The 24,934-nt window shown below is 44.2% G+C and overlaps 1 protein-coding gene across 3 annotated transcripts in view; it reads left to right on the plus strand.

Moving 5' to 3' along the window:
• STMN2 (stathmin 2) overlaps positions 1 to 24,934 on the plus strand; it is a 39,250-nt gene that overhangs the window by 2,171 nt on the left and 12,145 nt on the right. For 2 of the 3 annotated variants that reach the window (XM_006754293.2, XM_006754294.2), the window contains exons 2-3: positions 19,707 to 19,802; positions 20,428 to 20,600. In XM_006754293.2, the coding sequence (XP_006754356.1) occupies positions 19,707 to 19,802; positions 20,428 to 20,600 (269 nt within the window). Of the gene's footprint in view, positions 1 to 3,529; positions 3,534 to 4,176; positions 4,180 to 19,706; positions 19,803 to 20,427; positions 20,601 to 24,934 lie in introns of those variants that run through there. The other variant, XM_006754295.2, reaches the window with a different exon arrangement.

Here is a 24,934-nt window from a genome sequence, read left to right on the forward strand (position 1 = left end):
CCGGCCCCGCCCGCGCCCAGCGCTTTTGCTGCAGGGGATGCGGCTAACACCCCTGCTCGTCCGTGTTCGTGTTATTTCAAACCATCGTCATGACTATTTCCTGATTCCGTGGCCTTTCTCGTTCAGAAGGCTTGGATGACTGCATTGGGTTAAGGATGAACCCTTGTCGCACTCACTCTCCTTCCGCCTTCTCCTCCCTTCCCCACCCCGAACCCCGCCCCACCCCAAAAAGGAATTCTGTCTCCAGTTGCTCATTTTAAGTTAGAAAAACGTGGTTTCGGGTTTTCTCGAGATGATGTGTGTGCCTGGGGGTCGGATATGTGCGCGGGTGCTTGCTAGCGGCGGGCAGGCTGTGTGCTAGAGATTGCTGGAACATTCTCCCCAGAGCCCGTGGGAAGACGCACGGATCGCCGAGACAGGATCTCTGGCATGCAGTCCATACGATGACATCTATACACGCATAAACATAGGTTTTGCACAAAATCTTAACTCCCCCCCAAATCTGTTCTTCCCGCTGCTGATTCTTGATACAGTCTCAATTCTACAGAGAAACGTGGTTGGGGAAACGGTAGCCAGCCCCGTGCCATTAGTAAAAACCCCACCCAAACAGGACAGATCTGGTCCTTCTGCCAGCAGCGCGCTGCGTCTGCAAATCGCGAAGAGGCGCAACCTCCGCGATATTGAAGTCGTGGGTTTTGAAATCATTCCAGCTGCAAAGAATAATCGATCGATCCCGGGGCGGGTGCTCTTTCCTGACTCAGGAGCAATTACTGTATTCGGCGTGGTTGCTCCCGTCTAGGCGCGCAGAGTACTCCCCACGCCACTTTAATGAGACGGCACCCTCTACATGGGGAGATAAGTAATAGACGTGAGAAGACCAGGGTTTGGTCAGGATTTCAAGATGAAATTGAACTGAATAGCACTAGCTTATCAATTAATCATATAGAAATATATACAGGGGTGGACAGAAATAGGTTTACAGTTGTGAGTAAGCAAAAACAGTTCTTTTATTATTTATTAATGTATTATTTTCCATATGAACAACTACTGTAAGCCTACTTTTGCCCATGTATGTATGTATGTATATCAGGTGAATAAGCTGAGCCAATGCAGATCACTCGTGTGACGGTATAAATGAATACACTGGTGCTGTTTGCCTATGCATGTATGCGTGCTAACATCCTCTGAAAGAAAGTCCAGTATATATTTAAATAGTAAATTAAGATGGGATGATTTGTAATATTGAGATCTAGAATTTTGTTTAGCCAAAACTCACAATGGTTTTGTGATGCGATTTACAGGTTTGTAGTGAATTATTCTAGTCTAAGGGGGAGGGGTGTGTTTTCATTGCTAGAGAAATTGCTTCCACCCTTAGTCACTAACATTTTTAGCAGGGCTTATCTGTTGCATTAAAAACACTTCCTTACTGTGGGGTTTTCCCCATTAGTAATGGATAGATTTGGAACAAACATTTATCATTTGGCCCAATATGCATGCAGCATTTCACTCCGATTCAAGACTTGCTCTCAGCGTGCCAGAAAGCTGAGTCACACAATAAAATACTTTTCCTCCCTATAATTTGGGATCAAATTAGTTTCTGAATTCTGTGAATATTCAGTAGTTGCTATCAACAATAATTTTAAGTTAAATCTGTAGAATTAAAAAGTAAATGGAAGATGAATCAATTACATATTTAATTGGGGATATTTCTCATTGATAAAGCCAGACCATCTTTAGAAAAAAATCCTGATTTATCAATCACCATTGTTTCTCACTCCGAAGGTATGGGGCTGACCATGGACCCCGCCCACCCCTGTAGCTGGTTCCTCACTTAAGGCTGGTGCAGTGGCCTCCCCAAGGTGGCTGCCGGCTCTGGGCGTGGCCACCCCGAGCCCCTGCAAGCTAACTCTAGCTCACACCAATTTCCTCTTTGGTTTTGTAAAAATACATATTATTCTGTGGTCACAGGATGTGTGACCTTATATGAATAATGCAAGAAATCTGTCAGACAAGGGGAAAAATACCAACCTAGCCACTGACCCAGATGTTTCCAGTACCAAGGCCAGTTCCCTTTCCTGGTTTTCTCAAAGGGAAACTTTGGAGTCTGCATTAACTTTTCCTTCCACTAGAGGGCAATCGAATTCTCTAAAGCAGCGGTTCTCAACCTTCCTCATGCCGCGACCCTTTAATACAGTTTCTCATGTTGTGGTGACCCCCAACCATAAAATTATTCTCGTTGCTACTTCCTAACTGTACTTTTGCTACTGTTATGAATCGTAATGTAAATATCTGATATGCAGGATGTATTTTCACTTGATCTTAGCCAAAAGGCCGAGAAGCGATTGGATGTATTTTCATTGTTACAAATTGAACATAATCAAAGTATAGTGATTAATCACAAAAACAATATGTAATTATACATGGGTTTTCCGATGGTCTTAGGCGACCCCTGTGAAAGGGTCGTTCGACCCCCAAAGGGGTCGAGACCCACAGGTTGAGAACCGCTTCTCTAAAGAGGTAGATTAACCCACCTTCAAATACTTTTTTAATGAAATATTTTTAATTGGCTTATTCGATTGCTTATTTGCTACTTTAGTGCTATGCTTTACCCCAGTGGAACAAAAAGGGTTGTGAGCCTGGTCAATTACAATGTATTCTCTTACAATTTTACTTTCTAGTTTCACTACATTGTTACTATAATATTATTTTATGTTAATTTGGGGGGAGGTTGATAAATAGTGGAAAATGGTCCGTAGTAATAGGGAAATTACTAGGAAAACACACATTAATGCTTAAACAAAGGAATAAATTAAAAACATTGTTTACTTACTCATTTATTTACAATGTGCTTGATGTTTGGGCCACACCTGAATTTCAGTGGCCAACTTCCGTGGCCACCTTTGCATTGGTAGGGAATTTCTTTCTCTTCTATTTCATGTAATTATAATCCATCTGTAAAGTATTTGATAGTTTCATGTGACTGTGTTCCTCAAGCTTTAATGTGCACATGAATCACCTGTAATTTTCATTAAAATGTGAATTCTGTTAGGAGATCTGGTTGAGACCAGACATTCTACATTCCTAACAAGCTCCCCTGGATGCTGATTCTAACCACCAAACGGGTCAGTTTTAGAAACAAAATGTGTGCTATACACGTCCCTTTCATAATCAGCTCTGGTATGATGCCTTCCCATTTTCAAATCCATGGCCAACTTCACAAAATATTTCACTTCCAAACCCACATGCTTAGGAAATTCATTCTTCTGGAGTTACATATTTTGTGCCATCAATCTCTCTTCATGGGATTTTTAATATATATTCCTGGTGCAGGATGTAGGACTCAGCAAAAGACCTTTAGGAGAGATGCCCAAAGGAGTATATGTGCATGTGTGTGCGCAGGCATGTGTGCGTGTGTGTGTGCACACGCACACACGTATGTCCAAGAAAAAATGAATGTGCCTGTGGTCTAGTTGAGAAGGACTGATAAACCAATATTCAGCATCACTAGCTTACCGTTATTTACAAGACAGTGAGTTCAACTCGGAAGTTTTTAGTTGTGGATTAATATACAAAAGTCTGAGACTCCATTTGCCATACAACTAATTCATTGCAAATCCTCCTTCTACCGAAGCAATTAAAACAGAGGGTGTGTCCTAGGTGGTTTGGCTCAGTGGACAGAACGTCAGCCTGCGGACCAAAGGATCCTGGGTTCGATTCCAGTCAAGGGTATCAGGGTCCCCTCTGGCCCAGGCCCTGGTCGGGGCTCATGCAGGAGGCAACCAATCGATGTGTTTCTCTCACATCAATGTTTCTCTCTGTCTTTCTCTCTCTCTTCCACTCTCCCTAAAAATCAATGGGAAAGTATCCTTGGGTGAAGATTAACCACAATAAAAAAAAAAGGAGAGGGTGAGCTGCACTAACACTGCCTGTCACTGCCCCATACTCACTGCTGACCCACGCTCTGCCAGCATGTCTTCCTGGACCCGCATGCGGAAGCCAAGAGCTGAGTGTGGCCGCAGATCAGAACACAGATTACCTGTGGGCTTCCTGCTTCCTTAAGCCAGGAAAGGACCCCCCCCTTTTTCTCTTAATACTTTCTAAGGAAGTCAAGCCAGAGGGGAAATGGGTCTGCGAGCACGATCAGCGAAGACATCACATGTCAGTCCTCGCCTGCAGTGGGTGGCTGCCCGCAAACATGACCACATTCCTGGAAATGTTATCCTGCAAAACAACACTACACACGAAGTAAATCAAATGAGAAATGCTTCCCAAATAGGGTACTGAAAGCACCTCGGCTAAAACTGGCCACGGAGTGGGGAGGTTACGCCGTAAACGGCTTGACTGGCCCTTTAAATCAGCAGTTTTACTGTGACATTGCTTTTTCCAAGAATCACTTTTCTGGCACAAAGATTTCTATAACAAGCGACTTTTATTGATGGATTCAACCCTTACATAACTTGCTAGGCACTAAGCACTTTACACATATGACCTATGTTAACCATCCAATAATCCTTGAAAGTAGGTCATATTACAAGTGGGGGAGCTGAGGCACAGAGCGGTGAGGTGATTTAACCAAGGTACCATAGTCTGTCAGATCTGGAACCTGGGCCCAGACCATCGGCTCCAGAATCCGCGCCTTTAACCAACACCAGGTGCTCCTGGACCTACTTCCTGGCGGGGTGACCCCACGGGAGGTCAAACCTGTGAGGCCACCGTTGAGTTTCACAGGCCTGGGGTGGTCTCACCCTCTCTGAGCAGACTCGCCTTGAAGAGGAAACACCTTCAAATCGATGACTAGTTTTAGTAGCTCACCTGGGACTTATTAAAAAATTGCCATGATTTGGGCTTTTGGGGAAAGAGAGTTAAGAGATCTCGGGGGTGCCCTAACCGGTTTGGCTCAGTGGATAGAATGTCCTGCGGACTGAAGGGTCCCAGGTTCGATTCCGGTCAAGGGCATGTACCGTGGTTGCAGGCACATACCCAGTAGGGGGTGTGCAGGAGGCAGCTGATCGATGTTTCTCTCTCATCAATGTTTCTAACTCTCTATCCCTCTCCCTTCCTCTCTGTAAAAAAAATCAGTAAAATATAACTTTTTTAAAAAGAGAGACCTTGGGGGTTGCAATGTATGGAGCACGTGGCTCTCTGAACGGTGCCCTGAGAGGCAGCAGGGATTTCTGATGTGGACACGCTATGATGACCAGTTTCTGGGGAAAAATAAACCCTGGACTTAATCTAATCAGTGTCATCTTGGATAATGTATTTCAAAATGGATCCTTCCATTGACTGCAGATATCCAATTCTAATATTTTGTCTTATGAAATAAATCTAAGTCTAAAGGAAACATGCATCCCAGGCGCCCACATTTAACACGGTCGTTGGAATCGCTCCAAGCCCCGCCTGATACTACTGCCCCTGAAGCCGGCAGGCGGCAGAGGTCGCCGGGAGGCTGACACCCGTGCAGCATTGTTTAATTACCTTTCAGTGAAGGCAGCACGCCTGTCATTTGTCAAGGAGACACTGGCAGCCGTGGCACCTGTGTTTGTATAACCCACTTTACTAGCCGTGATTAAAGATAACATTAGGTGTACACGCGTTCTTACAAAACACTTTTATGTGGCTGTAAAGGTTAATGAATGCATCCCCGCAATCCCTGTGCTCATCATGGAAACAGCTTCGCCGGGAATTGTACTTAATAGAAGAGGCCACATGTTATACTATCCAACCACAGCAAAAAAATTTAAGATTTTTCTTATTAGTGATTTTGCTGACCTCTAGGTTACAATATTTACTGCTTCGACAAAGTACAAGATTCCAAAAATTTGCTTTCTAATCAGAGTAGATCGTTACAGTTCTTCCATGGCACAGGAAGGTACATTAAGAAAATGTGATTTTTTTTTCATCAATTTTAGCCTCCTGTTTTTTTTTTTCCCCTACAAACTGCAGCCAGACAGTTTAATTTCACTCAACAAATCTAGTCATTGTAAACCTACTAGTAAATAGTAATCTCCCCGTTTGGGCTTCCTCGTGGACAGACACCTAACTCCAGAGGCAGAGCTCCACTTAGAACGTACCAGCTGTTGCAAAGCTGAGACCAGAGATCTCGGGAAGATGTCACTGTTCTCATCCCCAGACGAACGGAGGGGCCCCAGCCATCTCGGGCTGGGGACCCGGCTTCAGAACATAATTGTCTTTATTGCTACCTAGAGCTTCTTACTGACGTCCACTGCTGTTATTTAAGTCCTAGCTTTATCTGAGAAGTGCCAGCTAGCATCCTTTGCACTATCATTGTTCAAGAACACAAATTACCGGAGTCAATGCTAGTCTTTTGATGCACATTATACATGATCCAAGACTCCTGTCACTTTAAAAACCATCTTTTCACTGGACTTGAGGGCTACATTTTCCTTTTATAGTTTTTTTTTTTAAGAACAAACACAGAAGATTGAAAAATGTTCAAAAGGAAAAATTAGGATCGACCTATATTAGACCTTGTAGTTCTTAGAAAAATCTTTTTAACCTTCATATAACGCCTAGAAGATGGGCATAGCACACAGGTCGCTCTGTCTTAAAATGAAACATATGAAAGTGATTCGGATCTGCCAGGCACCACATAAATTCAAGGGGTGCGTTTTTCATGATCAGTTAGGTGGAATGACCGGACATTTTATTCATGAAAACCTCAATGCACATGCATTCAGAATGAGTAACGGGGAGCAAGGAGCGCAGTCAGAAACGGAGTCGTTTGTTTTTTGAAAAAATACTTCCCAAATAATAAAAATTGAGCCCTGGCCTGTGTGCTCAGTGGTCAGGGCTTTGGCCTGTGGATCAGAGGGTCTCGGGTTCAATTCCCTGTCCAGGGCATGTACCTGGGTTGCAGGCTCCATCCTCAGCCCCAGTTGGGGTGTGTGCGGGAGGCAACCAATCACTGTCTGTCACTGATGTTTTTCTTTCTCTCTTTCCCCTTCCCTTCCACTCTCTCTTAAAATCAATGGAAAAAATGTCCTCCGGTGAGGATTAACAAAAAATGATAAATAAAAATTGAAATAAAAGTTGAGTGGCTTGTTCAGACAAGAGTGTCTGATATTTTCGAGGGCTTGTGCTTAGGTTCAACTTCAAATTCTTCTGTAAAATTCTTTTTAAAAAAAAAGAAAAAAAGAACATTGGTTGAGAAGAAGCAATAACTCATCCAAAGTTCTATTACAGCCCTAGATGATATGGCTCAGTGGATAGAGCGTCAGCCTGGGGACCAAAGGGTCCCGGGTTCGATTCCAGTCCAGGGGCACATATCTCAGTTGCAGGCTCCTCCCCGGCCCAGGCCCTGGTCAGGGCTTGTGCAGGAGGCAACCACTAACGCCCCCCCAAACCAGCCTTCTTTAAGGGAAGGTGGCCACGGTGGCAGCAGCCAAGTGGAAAGAATTGCTGGGCGAAGCAGGGAATTGCTGGGAAAGGCCTCAGCAAGCAGACAGAAAATGGAAGAAGGCAGACAAGCCAGAGGCAAAACTCAGGAGAGTGTTCTCCTGGCTCCACGCTTGCCCTTTGCCCACATCACCTTGACATTCTCTGCTCCGAGTCACCCCCGAGCAACTGCACAAGCAAAGCAGCCAGGACCAGACGGACGATCAAGTGCACGGGAGGCTTGGTCTGAAGCTCACCCAGGAGTTACAAACAAGGAAAAGCTCTCTGATAAGGAGATACTTTCAACAATAAAGATTGCGTGTGGTTTTTAAAAAAAAAAATCAGTACTAATAAATTCCACCAAAAAATGGTCAGGTCAGGGAATGTTACTATTCCGGTTAAGAGTTAAGAGAGAGTTACCTGCTTCCCTATTCACTACCTGGTCATCCTTGAAATTATCATTTCTGGACCACAAGTGTCTCAGTTATGAAAGGGGAAAATAATACCACCTAAATCACTCAGTTGTTAAGAGGATTAAGTAACAAGCTAAAGGATAAGCACTTTGTAATAAAAATATTAATCCCCTTTCTAGACCCCTTATATGAATGATCGAAACACCAAATAAAGATATTAATTTAAAGTAAAAATCTAGCCCGGCCAGTGAGGCTCCGTTGGTTTGACGTCATCCTGTGCACTGAGAAGTTGGGGGTTCAGTTCCCAGTCAGGGCCCAGGCCTGGGCTGTGGGTTCAATCCCCAGTTGGGATGTGTACTGGCGGCAACTAGGAGATGTTTTGTTCTCACATTCGTGTTTCTCTCCCTCCCTCTCCATTCTTCTTTCTCTAAAATCAAGAAAACCATCTTTTCAAAATGTTTTCATAAATAAATAAAGTAAAATTTTAAATTATTTGAGATATCTTGGACATATAACATTATATTAGTTTCATGCTTATAACATGATTGATATTTGTATATGTTTTAATAAATTCCAATACTTTGTAATTTCCACATGTAATAACAAATCTACTAGAAATTACTTAGAATTTAGGAACTGATCACTACTCAATAATTCCTTGTGATAGAGGGAGAACTGATATTATATTTATTTTTTAATATATTTTTATTGATTTCAGAGAGGAGGGGAGAGGGAGAGAGAGATAGAAGCATCAATGATGAGAGAGAATTGTTGATTGGCTGTGTCCTGCACGCCCCACACTGGGGATTGAACCTGGAACTTGGGCAAGTGCCCTGACCGGGAATCGAAACATGACCTCCTGGTTCATAGGTCGATGCTCAACCACTAAGCCATGCTGGCCAGGCTAATATTATATTTATGATGAAGCTGCCACTATAGTGTATCTCCAAGACAAATCCACTCTGGGTAATGCCAGAATTAAAAGCACATTTCTCCTGCATTTCTCATCTTATGTTTTTCTGTCATATTTTGTATATCATCCCACTTTAAGTGTGTGTATATATGTATATGTATATACATCTATAATAATAAAAGTATAATGTGCTAATTAGACTGGACAGCCAAACGAACTTCCAGACAACCTTCTGGACGAAGCCGGGGATGCAAGGTTCATCTAACAGGTACAAATGTTGTGCATCAGGCCTCTAGTATATATATGATTGACAGTTTCAATGAAAACAGTTTCAATAAAACTGACCCTTCTCACCTACCCAGTAAGGCTCATCAACATGAAATGTCACCTTTAATAGAAATAAAAACTAATTCCAAAATTATTAAAATGTAGACATCTCCTGAAGAGCAATAGCAGGAAAGGGAGAAATATAGCACACACACACAGTCTCTGATTCTTAAAATATTATTAAACCATCCATTTCATTCAAATCCCACACCACTTGGCTGTTATCATCTCTTCTTCCTGCCTCTCCAGTGTCCTCCCTGCCTGGCTCTTTCCTGCCTTCTACTTCCCTTTCCAACACCCTTCCTTCAGCTACATCATTTCTTTCACAGGCATTTTCTTATCTAGATCTGTTTAGCCTTCCTCCCCTCAACCCATTAGTAGAGACCCATAAGGAAGATCCTAGAACCAAACTTCAAATAGAATGTTCCTTAGATGACTATAGTGGGGACAAGGATATGGATTCTCGGAGTTTAGTATTATTTCTGAGTCTTTCACGAGAGTAACACCTTTTCAACTAACAGTGTTTCTGGTACCAATCAAAAAAAATCTAAGATGTTAGCAGAATCTAACTGTTAGAATAAGAAAGATATCCTTAGAAATCAAATTAGTGTTCACGCATCTGGCACCTGACTTTCCAAAGGCTTAAGGGAGGACAGTTGACTAAGGAAATAAAAGAGCATTTTAACTTTGGTTTTGCCTCCAAAATATCAATTCACATACATGTATGGTGCACAAACTAGGGATTACCTTTATGACAAATGCAGTCAGTGATAGAAACATGTGCTTACATTTACAAATACAGTAGAGTCCTTGTTCCAAGTTGATATTGTGGATGGTGACAATCTAGATATAAAAAATACTTATGTTGTTTCACATTTTACGCCATCAAATACAGATAAGGTAGACACCCACTTTCTCAGAAATATGAGATGATGGCAACGGAGGAGCTTCGTCTTAAGGCATCGATACAGTTTAAATCCTCCCAAGGTCATAATATATTGCCCTCAGGAGGGAAGCTCAGCCTTAAAGAAAATTCAGACATATCTTCACTAAAAAAAAAAAAAATCTAACAGGATTTTGAAATGCCTCGCCAACACTCAAAGGAAGAGAGAAAAGAATGGCATCGCTTCTATCAACCAAAAAATTGGTTAAAAATCTTTTTAGTAGTAGAGCAAATAAAAGAAATGAAATTCAGACTTCCGGATAAACACTTCTTTCTTAGTTTAGGACTAACATTGAAGAAATATTGAGTTAAGCAGCTTCAAAATAATTGGATTCCTTTTATCGAAATTTTTCTTTAAATGAAATTAGAAAAAAAAAACACACATTTGCTCTGTATTGGTGATGCGTTGCAGCAAGCTACATAACACCCTACTGGAGAGAGGAGATGCAGGCACATGGAAGTTGGGAGAGACTGGGCTTTCGGTCCTGCTGGCATGGCTGAACAGAATAAACTAATTACCTAAACCAACCGAGAGGGAAGATGTCCTTCTTGACAAATAACAAATAGCCAAAACTTATTAATAATTTAAACATATAAATTGATGGGCTTAAAGTAACTTAATAGTGCTCACCAATCCAAGTCAATCAGGTTTCATAAAAGTAGAAAAAAATGCAATAACCAAACCAAACTAAAAATCCTTCATAATATACAGGGTTTGGCAAAAGTAGAGTTACAATTGTTCGGATGGAGAATAATTAATAAATAATAACAGGAATAACCCTGTGTTTTGTGTACTCACAACTAAACCTGCCTTTGCCCCATCCTGTATTTCCTCAAAGTCTGAGCAAACTCTACTGGTCTCAGGGATTCTTCTATTTTATGGCTTCCGTATATTGAGAAATCTACCTGCGCGAGAACACACAGTTGCTTTTTATTTTTTTAATATATTTTTATTGATTTTTTACAGAGAGGAAGGGAGAGAGATAGAGAGTTAGAAACATCGATGAGAGAGAAACATCGATCAGCTGCCTCCTGCACACTCCCCACTGGGGATGTGCCCGCCACCCAGGTACATGCCCTTGACCGGAATCGAACCTAGGACCTTTCAGTCCGCAGGCCGACGCTCTATCCACCGAGCCAAACCGGTTTCGGCACAGTTGCTTTTTAAATCTGAGTTTCTTTGTGCCATGTAATTATTTATTTCCGGTAAATCAAAACCCAATTTTCAATTTTCTTTTCTTCTCTGGAGCCGTTTGTTTTATTACAAAAATAAGCAAAGTGTTATTTTGGCATGGGAAAAATAGAAACTCAACAAAACTACATCTATCGTAGCGTGAGCGTGAAGAACTTCCGTTTACCATTTCTTGGAAGACCTCTGATTCCCATGTGTCCAGAAGGAACAGGAAGTGTGAAAGAAGGCAGGTGTGGGAAGCGTCCCCCGCACTTGGTTGTCTCGTACGTTTGAATCCTGTCCTGCTGTGACGTGAGGACAGGAAACTCACAGTGGGACTCACAGGCAAAGACGTGACTTGCTTTGTGTGTTGCTTTTCGTGCCTTGCAGAAAATTATGCTCATTAAGAGATTCTGGTATGTGCTCTGATGAATCCTATTTCAGAAAATGAGTCTTTACCTACCAAAGCCTGAGGAAGTCCCATTTGATTTCCAAAGCAAAAAAAAAAAAAAAAAATGCCATTTTCATGGCACGTCTAGGCTATCCTGAAGGATCACTTTCATGCTATTAAGCATCTCAAAAATGGATGCTGACGGTAATGACTCGTGGGAGCTGTGACATTACGATGCTGGACACTCGTTGCCAAGTCTCCGTCACTCTCACCTCCTCCCAGAGATGCTCAGAAATAATATCCCTGCAATCATTTTTAAATTCTGAGTAGTTCTAAGCCTTGACAATATTTATATGTTTTATTTTTTAATGTATATTTTTTCATTCTATTCTTGAGACAAAGGAACTATAGGACATGTCACTTAAGTAGGGCTTACAAAGTCCCGAGACTTATTTTCATTCAGCAGAAAACTATTCCCTGACTCTCCGCTTTTGCCCACTACACCAGTTACGTAAGCATCACTGCACAGTTTGTTTGTTTAGTTTTTTCAAAATATATTTTTATTGGTTTCAGAGAGGAAGGGAGAGGAAGAGAGAGATAGAAACATCAGTGATGAGAGAGAATCACTGATCAGCTGCCTCCTGCACGCCCCTCACTGGGGATCGAGCCCACAACCCCGGCATGTGCCCTGACCAGGAATTGAACTGTGGCCTCCTGGTTCAAAGGTTGACACTCAACCACTGAGCCACGCCGGCCGGGCTCTGCACAGTTTTTGAATGGATGACTGAAATGGACCTTCAATGAATGTGATTTGAAAATCCGATTTTTAGGACACTATGGAGTAAATGTTTCATAACATGCATCTTACAAGGTTTTATTGAATGAGGCGAGAATCCTTCCTAGGGTTTTGGATGCACACGAATCCTACCTGAGGCTTTCGTGGCCTTTGTCTGAAATAGTTGCTGTCTATGAATTACTACATATCCTTTATTTCCTAAGGAAGCATGTGGGGAGAATGCTGTAAGCCTCGGACGACAGACTTACCCAGATAAGGATTCTATCCTATGGCCTGGAACCATATGAGTGCTATTTGGCACAAACACCAAATTAAAATACTTCTCTCAGTCACAATTGGTGCTAGTAAGTATTTGTAAATTGTACAATTTTGAAAGACACACACAAAATTACAGCAACAATACAGACCTCTTGGAATGCATAGAAACTTCCCACCATCAAGGAAAATAGACGTTTATGCAAATTATTCAAGAAATGTGCTCTGAATTTTTAGCAGCACCAGGAAGGTGAGGTCCCAGGTCGGTATCACTTTCCTTAGCACAATTTTGATCACAAAGACTGATTCATGTCATCCAGTCTTTTCCTCTTCATGATGCTTTGCCAAGAATCAATCTAATTGAAATGTACAAGCCTCATATACACTGAGTGGCCAGATTATTATGATCACCTGACATTTGTAGGCAAATTAGCTCTAATTTCGCGCTGAAGTTGCTAGAGGGCCAGATCATTATAAACGGCTGAATAGCACAACATACCTAAGTATCGTTGCTGATCAAGTTCATCCTATCATGTTGATGGCGTATCCCAATGGAGATGGCTTCTTCCAACAAGACACTGCGCCATGCCACGGTGCTCATATTGTGCAGGAGTGGTTTCAAGAACATGAGGGAGACTTTACCTTGCTTAGGTGGCCCCCACAATCACCAGATCTCAATCCAATTGAGCCTTTGTGGGACAAAGTTAAAAGAGCCATCAGGCAGCTGGTTCCACAACCATCAAATCTCACAGAACTGGACAGTGCTATTCCTCAGGCATGGTGTCACGTTCCTCGCATCACCTTTCAACATCTTGTGGAGTCAACGCCAAGAAGAATTGCTGCAGTACCGAAGGCAAAAGGTGGCCCAGCGAAGTACTGATGGGGTGGTCATAATAATCTAGCTTATCATAATAATCTGGCCACTCAGTGTATTTCTGTAAAACCCAATAATGGGTTGTCCGTCTTTGACCTTCTTAAAGGCTGCTTTATTTGGCTTGATATGTATTCCTACGGAAACAGGATGCTGCTTCAGCCTATCTTCCAAAACCTTCCTGGTCATTACAGCTTAGGAGACCGTAATTCTTGTGGGGAAGGTGTGTAGGATGAATGCAAACTGGATCCTCATTTATACTAAACCCAATAGCATGACATCATCGTAGCAGAAATATCTAGGACATTACCTCATATCCGAGATCTGCTGGGACTTTTTAAAATCTGAGATTTATTTTTCATTTAAATGAGTTGAATCCTCAATTACATATTCACCAACCAAAGTTTTTTTTTAAGGCCCACATTCAAGCCAATCTAGTATGTAAGTGTTTTAAATGAAATCATTTTAGTCTATTGTATCTTTCAAGAAGAAAATCAGTGGAGGTCCCAAAAATATCACTAGACGCGGTGACCGATTTGACTTTTAGGAAATAAACTGCCTCAGACTATTGGACCACAGAGCAATCAAACTACCAAACACATCACACACACACACACACACATGCACCCACGCCCACACATGCACGCACATGTGTGCACACGCACACATACTATAGATCAAAATCAAGTTAAAATGAGCACCAGGAGCTTAATTTGTAGCATGAAAACAAGGCAGCACAAAAGACCTGAGAAGCCACTGGTTCCATCTATGTTAAGACTCGGACAATGGGAGGCAAAGAGGGTACAGTGAGGAGAGCGGTGGAAAGGGTGGGTTCAAGGTCTAGTAATCATGGGTGGAGGTTCAGGTCTTTAGCACCAATTAGCGGAGAGCCTGGCTCTGCCACTGCCTGCGGTTCACTGAGGGAGAGAGCCAGCCAGGCCCACAGCTTCCTCCCCAGTGTGCCAGGGGCTAAAGGTACCTCCACCGGGAATGACAGCTTTTTTTCCCTGAGAAAAGGGGTGCCTTTAGTCCATGTTTATAAAAATGGGTAAGTTGCAAATAAGGAAATTTTTCAATGAAATCCCTCAGACGCCAGTGCGATCTGAGTGCTGCGAGACCAAGCGCAGGCGCCGTCTCCTGCGTCCGCCCTCTTCTCACACTGTGCCCTGCACTCTGCCCAGAGGCTTTCAGAAGAAGGCGTTCAGGTGGAATCAAACTAGGTATTGAAGCCAAGAACCTCCGGCCCTCGCTAGTCTCACAGGAAACATGAGAAAGGAAGGGAGAGAGAAGGCGCTAACAGACCTGGGCGCTCGCTCTGCGGGAGCCATCCAGGGCACACGTCCTCGGTCACGTCCAGGCCTCTGGGGACTGTCCTTATGGTCACGCACTCGAGTGTCCACTCAGACAGTATGAGATATTTCCTCCCAACGTAGCACCTTGCGAACATTCCCAGAGCATTTCCCGTTAGCTCTCACCTGGTAACAGGAAATCTAACCCAGAGAGCCACGCCCCACTCCGCAGTAGCCAAAACTGAGGAGACAATTAAAATTTTGCCCAGATGGATACATGGAAAGTATTTTATGACACTTCTGATTCCAAATCAAGTAACAACGAGATGGTAGGGATGAGAGCTCATGTTGGTGTGTGCGTTCTCACACAAGCCAAGTGAAGTAGAAAGTTTACAATGTTTGCTTATTTGGCCTTTCAAAATAATGGGGCGGGGCATATTGTCATGAATAATATATTTTCTTGTTGAAACACAACATCTATAAAATTAAGAGGTAGTGAAAGTTGGAACAAAGGGCTCAGAACTTATGATGTAGGCTTAGAAGACTGGGGGAAATAACTATAAATGTGTGTGTCTATTTCATATTTTACCAAGTAAGCAACACATCTCATTTTAATCTATCCCACGATCTAATCTGATGATTAAGTCTCAAGAACAATTATATTGTTTTCCTCCACTACTCTGTTCCTCAAAGAAAAAAACACACACTCCCCACATTTGTATACACACAGGGAAAAGAAACAGAAAAATTTCAGGTAACTGCCTGCCAACATATATCACTCTTCAAACACCTGAATAACTGGTGCAAAAGTGATTTCCTAAAATACCTGGATAACACCACTTTCTCTATCTTCTTGACTGTGACATGAGCATGTAAGGATATACTTACCCATATAATAAGAATATACACTCAGGACTCTCGCTGGTTGGGCTCAGTGGTTAGACCGTCGGCCTGTGAACTGAAGGGTCCAGGGTTCAATTCTGGTCATGAGCATGTACCTTGGTGCAGACTCAATCCCTGGCCCTGGTCAGGATGCGTGCGCGAGGCAACCAGTCAATGTGTCTTTCTCACATCAATGTTTCTCTATCTCTGCTTCTACCTCTCCCTTCCACTCTCTCTGGAAATCAATGGAAAAATATCTTCCGGGTGAGGATTAACCAATATATATATTACATATTATATAGATGCATCATGTGACTGAATTTTAAATGTGTATATATATGTGTGTATATATATATACATATATATATACACAGTGTATATATATATATATATATAATATTTTTTTCAGAGTCCCTGCTCAGCAACTCTTCCTGAGTTTTCTCACCATCTGCACCAAGTAAAATCCACAAGTTCAAAAAAAGGTTTCTTTCTTTCTATAAACCTCTATACTTACTTGTGCCAATTAAACAACAGACGCCAAAGGAAAATGAGAAGATAAAAAAAGTCTTGGATTCTTTATTTTAAACATCAGTAATCCTAATATACCAACAAATAAAAAGTAATCCTTTCCGGTTCGAAGCCACATGCAGACGGTGAAGGTGTGTTACAAATCTGAGCAGATTGTTGGAGGAAGTGAATAGTTACGTCCAAACTGAACTCCACTCTGATCTGTCGCACGCTGCGCACGTTCCCCCACTTCTCTGAGTGTTCGCTTCATCTGTGAGTCCAGACTAGGACAGTGCCTCTCCCCTGGCTGTGTTGAGATGACTACATGAGAAAATGCATGCAAACGGCTTAGCCTGCCACGTTGTTTGATCTCAGCGAACGGCAGCTGTTACCAGTATCCACCGTTCATGTAGCCTTTCGGAAGAGTGGCAAAACTACCACTGTCCGTACATCACTAGGCTGCGTGGATATTGCTGTAGAACCATTAGGCATCACATGGGCTGAATTTTAAATGAAGTCACTGGAGAAAGACACCTACTTGCAAACATTAGTAGTTAATCGCAAGTGCAACCAACTATGAAAAAGACTACATGGAGTTGCCGGTCACCTCCCACATCCCGGCAAATGCGCATCCAGCTCTGCTCGCATGCGTTGGGTGCTGTGAACAGAGTGATACAGGCTGATTTTCAAAAACCGATAACAACAGTTGTCAATTCAAAGTATGAAATATCAACAGTGAGATATTATTAGTGCGTTTCTAATAGCCTTTGCAATTGCTTGGGATTTTTTTTATTCTGCATACAAAAGTTTATCCAACTTATGTGCATTTCAGCACCTCAATGCATGCCCTACTTTCTGCAAGAACAACTCGCTCATGGGACTTCGTTTTCAGGACACTTTCTCTGTCAGGCTTCCCTTGACCACTACCTGCGAGGGCCCCCTCCCCTCTGCCCTGGGCCCTCATTCAGATGTTATTTCTTATCAAGGTGCTTCTTTCACACAGTCTCTTGCATTTCCCGTCCTTTGCCCCTGGCACTACCATTTCCAACGCCAACCACGGTGCCCTCAAACTTCATCCAGCCGTTTCTTTTCTTTTTTTAGTATATTGTATTGATTTTTTACAGAGAAGAAGGATTAGGGATAGAGAGTTAGAAACATCGATGAGAGAGAAACATCAGCTAGCTGCCTCCTGCATAACCACTACTGGGGATGTGCCCACAACCAAGGTACATGCCCTTGACCGGAATCAAACCTGGGACCCTTTAGTCCGCAGGCCGACGCTCTATCCACTGAGCCAAACCAGTTAGGGCCATCCAGCCATTTCTTAAGCGTGTCTCCCAGTGGCAGGTCTTTCCGGCATAAAGTGGCCAAATAAATGTAAGGAGGGGCTTTTGTCAGGTACCTGCCCTCCTTTGGAAAGGTTTAGTGGCTCCCTGTTACTAGGAGGAATGTCATGGCCAGACTTTGACAGTGAGAGGGGATGTTACTGATGGGCTTAAACCAGCCCACTGCCACCTCTGCTTCTCAAAGTTTCTCACAGAAATATTCCTAAGGGTTGATGCAAAACCAAACTCCTAAGCTTATGTTTCTTTTAAGATTACATTTAAAATTCATGGTATTCTAACATTCTTAGATAAAATCTATCCATGCTTGTTTCCAGGCAAATATGATGTCATAAGTCACAATCCGTTTCCATGAGCAAAATTTCCAAGTATCTTACCGGAAACCTGGCTCCCAGGAAGACTTCTTACCATGGCAGCACAGCCTGTGGCCACGCTGTCTCCCGGGCACAGAGGTCCCCATTCACAGATACCAGGAAGCGGGTGATACTTCCTGGAGTTTTCGGCCTTCTGAGAACCCAGAGTCCATGAAAGTCTCCCCTGGACTCTTTGGAGCCCAACTCCATGTCCTTCCCTCCATTTTCTCTGGCTGCCGTATGAAATACAAGACACCCAGTTCCATTCGAATTTCAGAAAAGCAAAGGAAGATTGTTCGTAGGTCTCATGCAATATTTGGATTAAACTGGACTCGGTGTCCTATATGTGTAGTTGCTAACTCTAGCAACCTGACTGTGAAACCATTCCTGCCCCCGCCCCGCCCTCCTCTGACCAGGCAGGCCCAGCTCCCTGGGCACAGTGAACCTCATCTTGAAAACTGAGTGGAGTGGGCCTGTTGGCGACCTTGACGTAGCATTACTGCCTCTCATCCAGAATCCCAGCCTTGTCGTTGGCCTCAGATGACTGCCCTCTGAGGGCCAGTTGACTAAATGCTCCCTTGGGACCTTCCCAATCTAGCATTCTTAGCTCTAAAGCGCCCGGTGCTGCATCTGTTTCTCGCTGGCCAACAAAGGCACACCTGCCGCTAGAGCGCAACGGTATCTTCTGCGGGTTTGCGTTTCCCCAACATGCTCGCTCTCCCTTGGGCCACAGTGGTGATCAGAAGACCCTGCCAAGAGGCATGTTACCCGGGAAGTTCAACACATTATTCCATGTTGTATTCCAAGTTAGGGCACCATATGCCTGTCATTTTCCTCCCATTTTTCTTAATGTATTCATCTCACTAATTAAAGAATCAACATCTGGCCGTCACTGTCCCGGTGACCACGAACAGTGGTAAAATGCCCTCGAGGTCGCCTGGGCAGGGCACCCCTTGGAGGAGAAAGGGGGGAAATGAACTGGAAAGTGGAGATAAGGAGGAAGGAGGTGCCCATCTGAGCTCCTGCAGCCACCTGGTGAGGTGGGCACCCACACTGGGTCCCACAGAGAGCAAAGGAGATCCACGCTGGGTCTCAGGTCAGGTTTTCGGTGTGTGTTGAAAGAGGGTTGAAAGAGGGAGACGTGAGAAAGTGCTCTTGGGGGTGACGAGAAAGCAGCAGCCTGGGTCCCCGGAGGATGTATCTGCTCACTAGCTATCCCGGTGCGTTCTCTGCCGTCTCCAACGAAGGCCTCAGGCTGAGCCAGCTCAGGGCACCTCCTGAGTCTCACTTACAGGCCACAGGCCTGCGCGGGTGCTGCACTGCCCCCATCTCTGCTCGTTTCTGCTCCTGCTTCCTCCAGATCTTTCCCGTCGCTCCCTCCTGTCCTGCCGGATCTCATCCCTCCACCCTCCTTCCTTTAATCCCCTTCCTCCACCGTCTTACCTGACCGGCTGGAACAGCCATTTATGTCCTGAGTAAGAACATGCACTTCAGAGTTCGGTCTTAACCTTTCATCCGTTTGTGTTTTGCGCAAGAGAGCAGAGCGGGGTCCGGGCCGTGTATGGGGAAGGCTATTACTACAGAACTTAAATGAAGCGTTAAGGGGAAAACGGGGCCCTGGCCAGTGTGGCTCCGTTGGTTGGTCGGCATCCCGAACACCAAAATGTTGCCGGTTCGATTCCCAGCGGTCAGGGCACAGGCCTGGGTTGTGGCTCAATTCCCAGCTGCTCACTGTCCCACTCCCACATCGATGTTTCTCTCTCTCCTGTTCTTTTCCTCTCTCTAAAACCCAAAGAAAATGTTTTTTAAAAGAGGAAGCTGAGGGAGGGGAGAGTCTAACCGCGCCCTCTCTTCCAGCCTACAAGGAGAAGATGAAGGAGCTGTCCATGCTCTCGCTCATCTGCTCCTGCTTCTACCCTGAGCCCCGCAACATCAGCATCTACACCTACGATGGTGAGTTCACACCAGGGGGCTGTCCCGGGGAGGGCGGGGTCCTGCCTTTCTCCCTCCCAGCTCCTCGTCTGATCAGATCTGTGGCTGGTGGAGTTCGCTCCTCACGTGCTGGGTCCAGCTATCAGGCCTCACTGCTTGTCTGTGGCTCAAAACAGTTCTGACGTGGGGCCGCTAACAGGACTGTGTGGGAATGGAGGACTTTGTTACTTCTCATCATTTAGCCTGAAAGTGCCTCCGGCCTGCTCATTTCCACACAAAACCATCGAAGTCTGTGCTACTTGTTTTTCATGTGAAGCCCATATTTATGCAAAAAAAAATTAAAAATCAAGTTTAGATTAAAATCAATTCAGGCTATTTTCTCCTAAGAATGTCTGCCATTACTCAATGCCCTCTGGACGTTGTTGGGTTCCTCAACAGCGTAAATATTTATTCTCTTAAAATATATCCCTAATCGCACCGCAGAAAGAGGTCCTGTATTTTCCACACGAGGTGGAGCAAGGGTCCAACGCCGCTCTGTGTCCCTAACTCACAGCACAGCAGGGCTGTTCTCAATCGCCGGGACCGGGTGATTAAACAAGGCCCAGCTGCCAGGTGTGCTCACCATCCGCACACATTCCTTCCTCAGACATGGAAGTGAAGCAGATCAACAAACGTGCCTCCGGCCAGGCTTTCGAGCTGATCTTAAAGCCGCCGTCTCCCATCTCAGAAGCCCCGCGAACCTTAGCTTCTCCCAAGAAGAAAGACCTGTCCCTGGAGGAGATCCAGAAGAAACTGGAGGCCGCCGAGGAGAGAAGAAAGGTAACTTTCCGTACATTTTTAAAATGTGTGCTTAGTTATGGTTGACATACATTAGAATAGTTTCTCTCTCCTCTCTCTCCCTCTCTCTCTCTCTCTCTCTCTCTCTCTCTCTCTCTCTCTCTACACACACACACACACACACACACACACACACCCCTGGCTGAGGTTCCAGAGGGCGGCACCTGGAAAGCTGAGGGCCCTCAGTGGGCCTGGAGTCAGCCCACTTCTAGTAAAGGCTGCTGCTTTTAGACTAGCTAGAGCCAGAGGTCTCAGACTCTAAAGAGCTCCATGCCCTGGTGCCCTGCCCCCATCGTGGGCCCCTCGCCCTAAGGGAGAAGGCACAGCCTCAGGTAACGTTACTCCAGGGCTGGTGGTGGGAGGCGTGCAGGTCCTTGCTCCTCCCTCAGGTCTGCCATCCACCCCCAGTGTAGTTTGCGGTTTTCCTTGGAACTAGGAACCACGCCTCCTTCCTCTGAGATTTTCCTGCCAGATGCTCCCCGGGGATGAGTGCCAGGCGCTGCCCTCCTGGCTGAGCTGCCTGGTGAAGTTGCTCCTCCCACGGGCAGGATCTGCCCTGGGATCTATGAGTGTCTTCCTGTGCTCACTTCTAAGCCTGGATGGCATTTTTTCTCCTTTTCCACTGGTTTGTGTTAGAGACCTTTTCTTTTCCCAAATTTTAATTCTTCACAATCAGATGACCAAGAAAAGCCAAGAGTATTACAAATGGAGGGCACTCAGAAACCCCAAGGGCTTTGCACACAGCGGCAGTTCTGTCTGCATGTATCTGTACCAACGATGTGAATGTGGGCATCCATCCCATGAAGATACCTTTAATCAACCCAAGTGGAATTACTTTAGCTAATTCATACCTACATTGTGTTTTCCACGGACTTTATCATCATATGTTTCTAGGATTATTTAGTCACTAAGAATATGCTCTATGCCCAATCTTGTGATTTGAATAGAAACTCTGCATTTATAATAATTTTTAATTTTATTAAAATGTTGTCTATAAAAAGCCACCCAGTAAACTTCTATGTGACATGTATAAAGAGAATGAAGACAGTCCTCCTAAAAACTGAAATTTCTAACAGGGAGTGCAGGACAAACACGTGTCTGTGTGTGTGTGCGCACATATGTATATGTGTGTGCATATACATACAGATATGTACATATGTATGTAGTATCAAATAACAAGCCTCGAAGATTAAAAGTCCTCAGGCTAACTTTTCTGAACCAGAAAATACTTTCTGTTTAAGGTGAGAAACAACACGGTCTCCCTGTGGTTGAAAACCGTCTTGCTGTGTCCTGTAACAGACTGATCGCAATTTCACTTTCCACTGCAGGGTGATGTTCTCGAATGTCTGAGGAGGACTTCTTTATTTCTTACATATATATTTATTGAATTTGCCCACGTACTGTTGCTCTAAGTCAGAATTTTAAAAGGAGGAAACTAGCTACTAACCTGAGTATATGTATAGAACGTTGCTTTAAAAATATTTGTTCGCTTTTGGAGTTGTTAATTATAGCTTTCCTTGCATAGCCGAGCTAAGTTAATTTCATCCGTGACCATCCACCAAGACTTGGCTGCTGGCAGATATTAATTATGACTGTAACAGCAGCGAGCGGGCCGCATGCAGGCAGTTAAGTCCTCCCCATGCACTGGCATCAGAGGACACGGGTATCCGTCCTAGGTTCACATAGGCAGGTTCTGGACTTGGTTAGAATACAAACAGTGACTGAGCTAAAATGGAAACTTAGAGATGAAAATTCAGCATCATGGTTCAGGGTGTTGCTGGTGTTTCTAGATTGGGCATTTAATTGGAAAGAAATCCTTAAAGGAAAAGGAAGAACAACACAAAGGTGATCAATGTTAACTGGGAGTTTTCATAAAACTCCGTGAGTTAACTACTTTCTGGTTCTGGTAAAATTCCTGCCCCATAACAACAGTAACTTATCAGCAATGAGACATTTATACAATTGAATTAAACTGGAAATTGGCCACGTGGCTAACAGACATCGACACGTATAACCATCTGCATTATGACTCCCAAGAAAAACGTTTTTTGGAACCCTTTAAAATCAGTATTCCTCCGCATTTTTGCTATGACTTCTTGTTATAGTTTTCAAGGAAAAAATCTTTATATAGATTTTGTCCTGGCAGTAGGGCTTTAATTAGAAGAAAATACAACTAATTAACAGAAAGTATCAACCGAAAAAATCATTAATTGATTTTATTCTGGTGGGTTGTGCTGACTTAGTTAGTGTTCATTTGAAGAACTGCTCATTCTCTTTAAAAAGCCTTCAGCAAGTGCATCTATCTCAGCAATTATCTAAGCCAGGACATGCATATAACCAAAACCCGGCTCAACTAGCTAACACCAGAACAGGGTGTGTGACTGAAAAGTCTAGGAGGGGTTGCAGCTTCAAACCAGCTGGATTCAGGAGGCCAAGCAATGTTGTCAGAAAACGTTCTTTCCATCTGCTTCCAGTTGGTTTCAATAGTAAGAGTGTTTAGTTTCAAAGAGTCATCCCAAATCATTGTCCTCAGAAATTAGCAGCGCCTGCAGAAAGAGCTCCTCCTTCCTAAGAGTTCTACCAAAAGCCTTGGAACTAAGTCTTGATGGTCCGTCCTGGATCACATGCCCGACCTGGGGAGGCAGCACTTTGATTGGCTAGCCTGGATCACATGACCTGAAGAAACTTCGCTTAAGATCTCTGAGGTTAGAAGTGAGGAGGAGTGATAAAGACTACTGACATGTTCTTACCTGAAGAAGGGGAAATGGATGTTGACAAGAACAATTACAAGCATCCACAGTTTTTAACTGCAAATGTTAGATAACCATTAGAATAATGATTTTGCTCATGCACTATTCACTTTGTAATTCTCTTCTTTAGCCCTGCTGACATCCTGTGTGGATATTTTCATGTAAAAAGAACAAACAAACAAAAACCCAGCTATGCAGCTATTTAGACCAGCACTGTCCGACAGAAATATAATGTGAGCCACAGGTGTATTTTAAATTCTTCGAGCAGTCACATTTAAGAAGATAAAAAGGAAACATGACATTAGCCGTGTGTGGCTACAGCTGGAGGGCACAGAGGCAGCTGGTTAGACCTGGAAACTTGTAGTGAACAATGGAGGACCTTTAGGCCTTACTTTTCCAAAGTGGTACCAGATAATTATTCAGATTCAACTTTACCTGGTATTTTTCCTTCCATATTCTCTAATAGTTACATTGATATAAAGTCACAAAGAAACTTCCACGCTCTGATTGCAATCTTTGCATTATACAAACCAGCACAGGTGGAGTTTAGGACCAACAGAAAGGAGTGGGCTCTTCTAAATCCCACACTTCCTTCCTTTCCTCCCCAGGCCTCAGTTTATGTGTCAGTTCCTCACTATGGGGAGGGGGCTCCTCCAAGCCCCTTTTACTTGTTACTCTCTCTTGTGGTCATAGGTGCTCAGGACTATTTTTCCTTTGCAATCCTTAGCACAATTGGTGCACACAATTGGTGAGCATATGTTTATCTGCATATTTACTTAGCCCTATATCCCTCATCTAATCTAATAAAAGAGAAACATGCAAATTGACCACACATCCACTCTGCCCCAACCCATACCCACCAGCCAATCAGAGTGACTATATGCAAATTAACCCAACCAAGATGGCAGCCGGCAGCCATGGAGCTGGAGCAAGCAGGAGGCTTGGTTGCCCTGGCGATGGAGGGAGCCAAGCTTCCCACCTGCCCTGGCCAGCTGTGGCCTCAGCTCAAGGCAACAAAGTTTCAATTATAGAAGATAAATAAATCCCAGATACCTGCTTCCAGCCAGTCTCCATTGGGAGCTTGGGTGGCTGGGGGCCGTGGCCAGCCTGCAAACAGCCATCAGCCCCTCACCCAGACTGGCCAGGCACCCCAGCAGGACACCCACCCTGAAGGGGCTGTGGTCAGCCTGCAAACAGCTATCAGCCCCTCACCCAGGTTGGCCAGGCACCCCAGCGGGGACCCCCACACTGAAAGGGCTGTGGCCAGCCTGCAAACAACCAGCAACCACTAACCCAGGCTGGCCACACACTCATGGGGTGAGGGTTCCCACTGGGGGCCTTGGCCAGCCTGAAAACAACCATCAGCCCCTCACCAAGGCTGGCCAGGCACCCCAGTGGGTCCCCCACCCTGATCCGGAACACCCTTCAGGGCAAACCAGCCAACCCCCACCCATGCATCAGGCCTCTATCCTATATAATAAAAGGGTAATATGCAAACTGACCCTAACAGCTGAACAACTGGGAATGACTGGTCACTATGACACACACTGACCACCAGGGAGCAGA

Source organism: Myotis davidii, unplaced genomic scaffold (genome assembly GCF_000327345.1).
Source record: "Myotis davidii unplaced genomic scaffold, ASM32734v1 scaffold452, whole genome shotgun sequence".
NCBI lineage: Eukaryota > Metazoa > Chordata > Mammalia > Chiroptera > Vespertilionidae > Myotis > Myotis davidii.